This window comes from Cyprinodon variegatus, unplaced genomic scaffold (genome assembly GCF_000732505.1).
Source record: "Cyprinodon variegatus isolate N-32 unplaced genomic scaffold, C_variegatus-1.0 Scaffold62, whole genome shotgun sequence".
In the NCBI taxonomy this organism is placed as follows: Eukaryota; Metazoa; Chordata; class Actinopteri; order Cyprinodontiformes; family Cyprinodontidae; genus Cyprinodon; species Cyprinodon variegatus.
In genome coordinates this window covers 770,715-780,111 of record NW_015150515.1, presented here as the reverse complement: position 1 = coordinate 780,111, position 9,397 = coordinate 770,715, and the positions used below count along the sequence as shown (strand labels likewise).

At 36.3% G+C, this 9,397-nt stretch overlaps 1 protein-coding gene across 1 annotated transcript in view; it reads right to left on the bottom strand.

The window, feature by feature from the left end:
• Positions 1-9,397, bottom strand: part of LOC107082797 (neurexin-1-like) — a 1,206,010-nt gene that overhangs the window by 712,529 nt on the left and 484,084 nt on the right. Inside the window, exon 6 of the mRNA XM_015371662.1 lies at positions 7,228-7,529. Coding sequence (XP_015227148.1) covers positions 7,228-7,529 — 302 coding nt within the window. The remainder of the gene's footprint in view (positions 1-7,227; positions 7,530-9,397) is intronic.

The following is a 9,397-nucleotide window of genomic DNA, read 5'->3' as shown; positions in this document are numbered from 1 at the left end:
ACTTCAACGGGTGTGTATCGCTTTAGTCATGTGCAAAAAAACAAATTACTTATTTTTTGTGTATTTTTTTATGCCTATGGCGATCTGACCTTAAATATTTTTTTTGTACATGACTGAAGGGGTTTTAAAGTCTATTATTCATACAAAACTAAAGGGATAAATGCAAATCTGACATCTTGCGCATGCGTATTAAATATGGGTATGATGGTCTGACAGAAAACCGTGCGCCATGACCCTGATGGAATAAGCTTGAGAAGATGGATGGATGGAGTTATTTCAATTAAATATGAAAACATGATCCATTTAATCCTGAGCAACAAAGCCAGAGTGGAAGAAAGAAGACATTCATAGAGACAACTCATACTGCTGGGGAGAAAATAAAAAAAGAAAAGGGTAATAGTAATTCAGAAAGGACAATGTAAGATATTGATATCAAAGGTCTACCCTTCTCTCTGCAGAGTGAATAAGCTACTGACCCAGATCTGTGACACAATACTTGTTGCATCTTCAGGTTGTAAAGTCACGTTGGGGATTTCAAAGAAAGCTTGTCTCTGTTCTGTGTAGCACAAAATCAAACCGCTGTCTCTTTTCCTGTTCTTTCCTGATCCTCCCACTGCTCTGATCCTCCAAGTCTCATAGCAGCACTACGCTTCATTTCCCTCTGTCTGTTGTTCACACTGTTCCCTCCTTCTTCTCCAAATAAAAGTAAAAGCACAAAAGTGCATGTTTCATTCTCCATGCTGGGTTAAGATTTGGGTTAGCTCTAACTGCAAGCAGTGTCTTATGGGCTTTGAAAGCCGGCCGAAAAAACACAAAGGCTCTGTAAAAGGCTCAAGCCTGTAATCATCAAGTTAGAGAGTTGGCAAAAGAGAGTAAATCATTTAGACTGTTTTTTTATCTTTCTGGCAGACTGAATAGAAGCCGAATGACGACCAAAGATGCACATTGTAAAATTTAATCATGTGATAAAACTAATGATGCTAAAGTTATAGCATCACATCATGAAAGACCAGCTAAAATTACTAAAGAACAATGTTTTTTTTTTTTTATTTCCTTTTTCTCTTAGAATTATTACTTCTTTTCTATTGGGATTTTAATTGCAGCACAGCTTCTACCATCTCCTGAAATCCTTTACTGGTCTTTCCTCTATTGAGGGGAATGAAATGAAGTGTTCTGTCTGAATGTAGTTAGACATATATATTATGAAATCCAGCCTTTGATCAAAATCAAAGCTACTGTCCACGACTCAGAAATCCTTTCTTCTGATAAACATATTTTCTGCCTCACAGCTGCATACAGCTGAGGGGTTTGAGATTCATCTCAAACAGCAGGTTTTCCTCTAATAAAAGTAGACCGTACATCCATTTGTACAAACACAGGTGGATATCTGGTCATTGGCAGCAGATGACGATGAGTAAATTACATCATAAATTTAAGTCTGAGGTTCTCAACATACAGGAGACTCTTATGTCAATGAATATTTAGATTAGAATTGTAAAAATCTAGAAATAAGTCTGGCTTCCTGAAAAAACCCAGCCTAAAGGTTTTAACGAGTCTTGCTGGACTTTAAAGCAGGATCTGATTAGATCATGATAGCTCAAGTTCACCTTTTGTTTGCAATTAAATTAGCTTGTCAAAACATCTTACACATATATAAATTTACATATAGATGACATATAATAACTCACAATGCAGTTTGAAGTCTTTGCTGAAGGCTCAAAAAAATCAATTAGGAAAACATTCCTTTTGCTGTGGGGTATGACAACAACTTGTTATAACTTGTGTATAAACTTGTGTTTATTTGAATTGTTCAGTCAAAATCAACGAGAAACACCAAAACATTGAATCTGAACACTGAACCATTAATTGTACCAGATTGGTAGTTGTAGGTTGAGAATGTGTCTCTAGTTGTTTACTGCCTGACCCATTTCCTGAATGTCACTAACTCTCCATCAATGTATTTCAAGATTTTAAAAAGTTTTTAAATTGGTTAATTTTTCCATCTTATCATTCGTATAGTTTAAAGTCCTATCAATTAATGAGAAGCCAAAGTATTTGTTGGTATGGCCAGTTATATTTAGCAAAAGTATATGAGCTAGCCCCTCCCATACCTGCTGCTGTGCACTGCTGGTCAGCTGGCCCAACGATGAATACCTCCCCTTTTTCATGATCACATCAAAGAAATTTGTGATTTGAAAAATGTGGTTGTGAAAATTGGTCATATTAGAGCCGCAATCTTTCAAAACTTCAATCAGTACGCTATGGATATATCTGGAAAGCAGCCTACTGCAAGCAACTTGAGAGGCAGATTAAATGAAAGACCAATGAAAATTGGTTCAATGTACCTGTGTTACCCTGTAAAGATCCAAGCAACAGAAACAAATATTTCGTTGCTCTATTAGAGTGCTAAACATGATCGAAATGGCTTGCCAGGTTGGATAAGACGTGCAAACCGGTTTGGTTCCACCCTATTGAAACAACAACTACTGCTAGTTTACTGATTATAAATCACCCTCAACTCGGCAGACTAAGAGTAGCTGTAAAAGAAAGATGAGGTTCTAAGCCACGTTGTTGAAAATAATATACTATGTGATAAATATGTAAAAGATAATAATGACAATAGGTAGCAAGTAAGATAAAAAAAAATAAAAATAAACCAATTGATAACAGAAGTTTAATATGAAAGATATGAAATCATTGCTATTGATTTACTTGGAAACTGCCTCTAGGCAGAAAAGGTAGAATCTAGGCTCCAAACAGCTGGATTTACCCCCAACACTTCCTCTAAACAGCTGCTTGACCCAATAGACAAAACTATTTAGGCCCATAACAATTAAATAAAAAGTAATTGAACTTGGTGTGGAGCCTGTTAAAGAAAAATGCACACAATTAGGTCCACATGCCTCTTTACATGTTAAGTGATAGATGTTCTCTGCTAACAATTTTTAATAATAAATTTGCCAATTATTGAAGTTTAGTCATTTTATTGGTTTCGGTTTCTGATTTAAATTGTTCCGACCTGGACAGATATTTTCTCTCTATTAATATTATTCTTCTATTGATTTCTCTTTATATGTATAATGTAATTTGCATGAAATCTCTCTGCATCGGCTGCATCGCCTCCTATGTGGCCACAAAGACAGCTAATATATCTGCGTGTGAGTTTGCAGGTTTAAAAAAGAAAAATCACTTTGTAAATGTTTACATTTGCACCTCTTGGTACTTAGAATATGATTTACATATTGATAAATCTACACAGTCAAAATTGGGTTTGCATGCACTGCCTGTTTTATTGCATGGGCAAAAACATTTTGTTCTTTTTGGGTTTAAAAATCAAACTACAATTCTTTTTTTTTGATTAAGCTTTTTTGTTTTGCATAAAATAAATAACATACTTTGTTACAGTAGTGTTATCATTCAGTATGAATAGCACACTGATCCATACTTATGAAGATTAGCATCCGTTCCTCTGGTTCTCTGTGCAGCAGGTTTAGGCTGTGGGTCCCACAGGAGATCCTGGTCCCAGCACTAAAGTCTACAAGATGCCCTTGTTTGCATATCATGTCAGGGAGACATGAGAGAGGAAGACACAGAAGCTGTAGCTTGCTGTTTATGCTAACTGATGTGCTCTGTGAATAGTACAGGATGGATGGGACTCTCCATGTACGGTGGACAGAGACTGAAAAAAGGTCAAGAGAAATGGGATGGCCTGCCAATCAAAGCTTACCACAAGGGTAAGACCTTAAGAATCACTGAAAAACACACTTGCAGTGCCACAAGTGTCCACCAAGGGGAGCTCTGGACCTTTAAGCGTGTGCAAAGTATTCCAGTCCCCACTTTCCTCCCCTTTCTTTCTTGTATGTTGGCAGAGAGTCCCTATCACCTCACCTAATTCTGTCTGCTTCATTTTATCCGGCACAAAGCTGACAATTTCATAGGTTTTTATAGGGAAACATTGTGAATATACATACACGCCATAAAATAAAGGAGGAATGCTCAGAGGCTTTGCTTTTTGAGGTTGCAGAAAGATGGATATTCATGATGTTGTAAGACATTAGAGACCACATTAACCTCAGGTGACATCCAACACTCTTCCTGCAAACTGCTGTTTCAGATGACATGCGGCTGGATCCGGCAGGCGAGTTGGATGCAAATTATGTATAATGTCAGGGACAGTTTTCGGATGCTTATTTGCATGACAAACCATAAAGCAGACTGTGTAAACTACAGAAAATGCCTCTCAGACTGCATCATTACCTCATTAAAGTTTAATTTCTTTAGAAATTAGAAAAATTATGGCAACAAAACAATACTTAATATGATCAAGTACATTTTGAGAGACTCAACTTTTAGTCAAAGCTATTTGTTTGATTAAGTACAGTTAAATAAAACCAATAATAATAATTGAAATTTATTTATCTCACATTGGAGAAATTTACCTCTGCATTTAACCCATCCCCTTGGGGAGCATTGGGCTGCCATCGTGCGGCACCTGGGGAGCAATTGGGGATTAAGGGTCCTGCTCAGGGACCCAGAGTGTCAGTCTTCGGGAGTGGGGCTCGAACTCAGAACCTCAGGATTCCAAGCTCTATGCCCTGACCACTAAGACGCCACTCCCACCAAACAAGAAATACAACTCCAAAAATCATTTATTAAAACATTTAACATTTACTAAGAATGTTGAGTTAATCCAAGGAATTCTTTTTGTTTCTGTTTAAACTAAGATCTAATATGTTATTACCGTTAATTAATAGCAGACAACTTAAGCTTATACAGTAGTCAACTTGCTGTGGGAGACTTAAATGTTTTTGAAGCACAATTTCATGGGGAGAATTGGGCATTAAATTTAACAAGCTCCCATTTGTCAGAATTTTTAGTTTTTATATTGTTGACCTTACTTATAAAATGCAAATACATTCATTTGTGCAAGTTTCAGATGATACGATTCACACACAAATAAGTGAAGCGTAATTAATAAATAACTATTTAGTAAATAAATCTTTTTTTTTTGTATAGGTACTTAGAATCTATTTTGTACATGTTTAGTTTAGCCCATTCACACTTCAGAAAACACATATTTGATGTGTAGAAAACCAGAATTACCAGGGAGATACAGTGGTAGACTTAATAGTGACAAATCTGAACTGCTGTCTTGAAAGCAAAAGACATTCCTAAAGCAGAAAATGTCATAATCATTACACATAGTTTTCAGGTGAGTTCAAAAACAGTTTATGATTTTTCATTGATTTGTTCGGGCAGTTATTTTTTATTCTTATAGTTTCATGTGTTTCATCCCTCCTTCATGCGTGATCTTCGTGGTTTACTAACTTGCAAGCTTTTATCGATCCGCCTCTTAGTAAATATCGGGTCAGAGGTGGTCGGCGCCATTGATACTCAACTTCCTGTGTCCCTCTGAGCCGGTGGTGTGGGGTAAATCTAAAGAGCTCTTTAACACCAGGACTGCCAGTTAAATCAATTACAATGATCCACTGGAGACTTAAGCTGCCGTGTGATTTAACACTGTTCACCTGGACAACATGATATGGGTGGTTAATTCCTAGTCGAATCTTAGACTAAGTATCCCTATTTGATGTCTGCCGAGCCTCAACAGCTGCTTTTCCATTTAGATTTTACACACGATTCAAGCAAAGGTAGCAGCTGATTAGATCATGATTTGAAAGTGTAGTGACATAAATTTAAAATACTTGTAACTGAAGCCTTCCCTTCAGATTTAAACCTTCAACATTAAAAGGTACGGGTAAATAATGGGACTGGTAGAGTCTCCTCTGTACTGTTTATTTCTCATTAGTAACCTAAACAATGTAGATCTGCGTTTGAGGTTCAAAGTAAAGCGGAAATATAGACTGGCAGGCAATGAGGAAGGCGCCCAAATAAAGAGTGTTGTGTTAGTGTGAGCGCTTGTGTTTCACATTTGCCTAATGATCATTATAGTGCAGTTGGTGGTAGGTGGATTGTCTCATGCTGTAAATCTTTAAAATCATGTCGGCTTTCCAAACTCATTAAGCCAGTCTCAATCTGCTGATCACACACAGCTCCACATTTGACCCCAGCTGTGTATGCGGGGGCTTTTTTTTTACTTTTATGAGTGTTTGTTGGTTCCTTCGTTATTCCCTCTATTTTAGGGCAAGAGTGTTCTACTAGTTTGACTTTAAATTTACCTACAATTGCAATACCTTTGTGAAAATAGGAATAAAACATCAAAGAGTGATGGATGTGGATATGCTTTTTAAATATATCTGTGCTCTAATTTTTTTTTTGAGTTTTCTTTGTTTTCCTGTATTGAAGAAATCTTTGACTTGGACGCATTTTTTTGCCTGATAATGTTTTTACCTCTTCCCTAGGACAAAAAAACGAGCTGACCCACCTGCTTTTTGATAATGCATTCACATTAAGCCTTTTTTTTTTGCCTTCTTGGCTGCTTAGAATTCCCGTTATTAGTACTGACAAGCCATTCATTCCAATTACATTTGAGAAAAAAAATGTGCAGAAGTAAGCATGGCAAGTCTAAGTGAAATTGATCGTATCTCACCGCTAGTATCTGCAGCTGCCGATTGATGACTCGGAGAATATGGAGGGGGTCTGGTTTTCAGAGGAAGCACTTTAAGTTTTGTCGTGCATTTGAAAACAAGCTGCCATGGATAAGTACACAACATTTCACGCATATCACGGAACATTTCACACGCCCAAACAAAGACAATCGTGTATGACTGCTCAAAAGGTTTGGGTAGCATGGGTTTCCCTGATAAATTACCCTGCATTTCAGTTGTGCATGTGAGTATAATATGTGCATAAATAAAGGGCAGAACATTTTCTTTCAATTATTTCTTTTAAATAATCTAAAAATTGCTTTTAAGAGAATCAACTCGTCTTTGATTTTGTATTGATTCAACTGCGGCTCACATCCTGGTATTTTCATGTGTACTTTGATGTTTTAAAGCTTGTTTCCCTTTGAAATATTTTAATATCACAATGAGATGTATCTTTGGTCTTTTGGTCAAAACAAAGTAGCTACAAAAGAGATGATTAAATAAATTCTGTTCAGCTTTCACCTAAAAAGAGAAAATTTTGGTATTAAAGCAGAAAGGAGACAATAAGGAAGACAAAGTTAGTTCTTTTTTTTAAAGGAACCAAACGATAATCCTGCTGCAACAAAAGAAGAGGTGTTAGAAATAAACGCCATCTTTACAGCAGCCCTGAACTGTTTACCTGTCGCAGGTTGCGGGTGACGCGCACATCATGCCAGGCGTTGTCGTTGAACTTGCCATTGACTGGCTCCACCAGGGCCTCAAAGGCCCCAGAGCCCAGGTTGATGACCAGCCAGACCGCGCCGCTCTTCAGGGAAAGGTTTACATAATCTGCTGACTTGCCAGTGTGTAGCATGAGCCCGTTGCGTTGGAGCGTTCGAAAGGAAAGCGTTATTTCATCCGTGCTGCTCTGGATGGGCGTCAGGGACAGATCGTAGCAGAAGAACTCGTTGCCCTTGAAGGTGGCTACAGACTCTTCCTTACCTTTGGAGAGAAGAGAGACAGAAAAAATACACATAAACCAAATGTTTTTGACAAAAGTATTCATACTGTAACAGTTTGATGCCCTTAATTCACTTTAACACCTGCAGCGGATCCACATTAAAACAATACAAGAATCATATAAGAATAGAAACAGATTTTAAGAATTTCCTTTAACAAGTTAAAGAAAATGGCACAGAATCAGACTGAGAGCTCTGATAACTACTATGCTCCAGCTTTTAAACTAACTAGACTCCCTTCATGTGAGAGCTTCCTTAGTGAATCCATGAAACAAAAATTGGTGTGCCACAAGGCGTCTTATACGTTAACAACCGTTTCCTATTTACATGTACCTCTTGCTTTATGAACTATGCATTGATGTCAATTATGTTCCAACTCCTAACTACCTTCCAGTTTCTATTCATTTAAGAAATTACAAGAACTCGTGCCAGCAAAACCGTTTACTCTGAGCTCATGGTAAAATGTCTTGCCAGCAAAAATTCAACTAAAATGAAATCTCTAACAGCATCAAATTAAAATTGTCACATGACATTCAAAGGTAGTGCATTTTATGCAAAAGACTGACACAAGTTATGAAGGAAATCAAAATATCTTCTATGGGGATGTTTTTTTCAAGATTCTCACATGTACACACTGCAAAAACAATCTAGAAATAAGTAAAAATTTCTTAAATTAAGTGTATTCACCCTGGTAATTAGATAATATGCACTTGAAATAAGACAATGCAATTGTGTTTTCTTATTTTAAGTGTAATTGTCTTGTTCCATTGGCAAAAAGTTTCTTTTACCTCCTTAATTCAAGAACAAATGCACTTATTTTAAGAAAAATTACTTATATAGATTTAGATTTTTTGCAGTACATACATATGTATCATATTCCAAAATTATGCAATCTAATTTTATCTCATTAAAATGAACTCCCTGAATGTTCCTTTACAGGCCCTATATGAAACATTATCATGCAGTGTGAAGTAATAATGGACCAATGTTTGTTTTCTATGTTGTCAGTCTACCTTTTCAAACAGCAAGTGATACACAGAATTTTCTCTTTCAAAATGGGCAGATCGAAACATATCATCGCTCATTTCCCATTGTCCATTCAATCTTTCCACATCACTCGCAACATACCAACTCATTACAATTTTTTTTTTGTTTTGTGCTTTTTGAGCAGCCAATTTAGCACTCATTTAATGTCTTTAAAAATGATGCCATATGTGGAGGACACAGCACATCATTATGAACACATAAAACATTTTGCTGTGGGGAAAAATTATCTTCATCAGGGACACTGAAGCTAGTTAAAGTTAATAGGAAGATAGATCGGAGTTAAATATAGGGCAGTCATAAAGAGTAAATAAATAAAAAAGTCAGACGCTATGAAGATTTGAGATTGGGGCGGCGTTTGACCTTTAAACAGGACGACATGTGGCTGCAGTCCTTCCAAATTGACTTAGCTGCAGCTATTTTTAAAGACAAAGAGGCAAATTTAACTTTATATAAAGACTTTACGCAGATCAGTTTTGTATACGCAGAGAAAAAAACATTTGTTTTGTACAACTCTCATGACAATGCCATTATATATATAGCCTATAAATAAAAAATGTATATATACATTTTTTGTATTATTTTTGTTAGTTTGTAAAGAAAAAGGGTTGGAAGTAACATATCATTGATATTTCATTTCACAATCATTTGTTTTGGTCCATAGAAAATTAATTATACCCCTAACAGTTTGTCATGAGAGCTGTACAAAACAAAATTTTTTTTTTTAATGTATTTTTTTTTTATCTCTTATTTTTATTTTGTTTTTCATTGTGTGCGATACATGTCGACTTGCACCTTAATCCTATT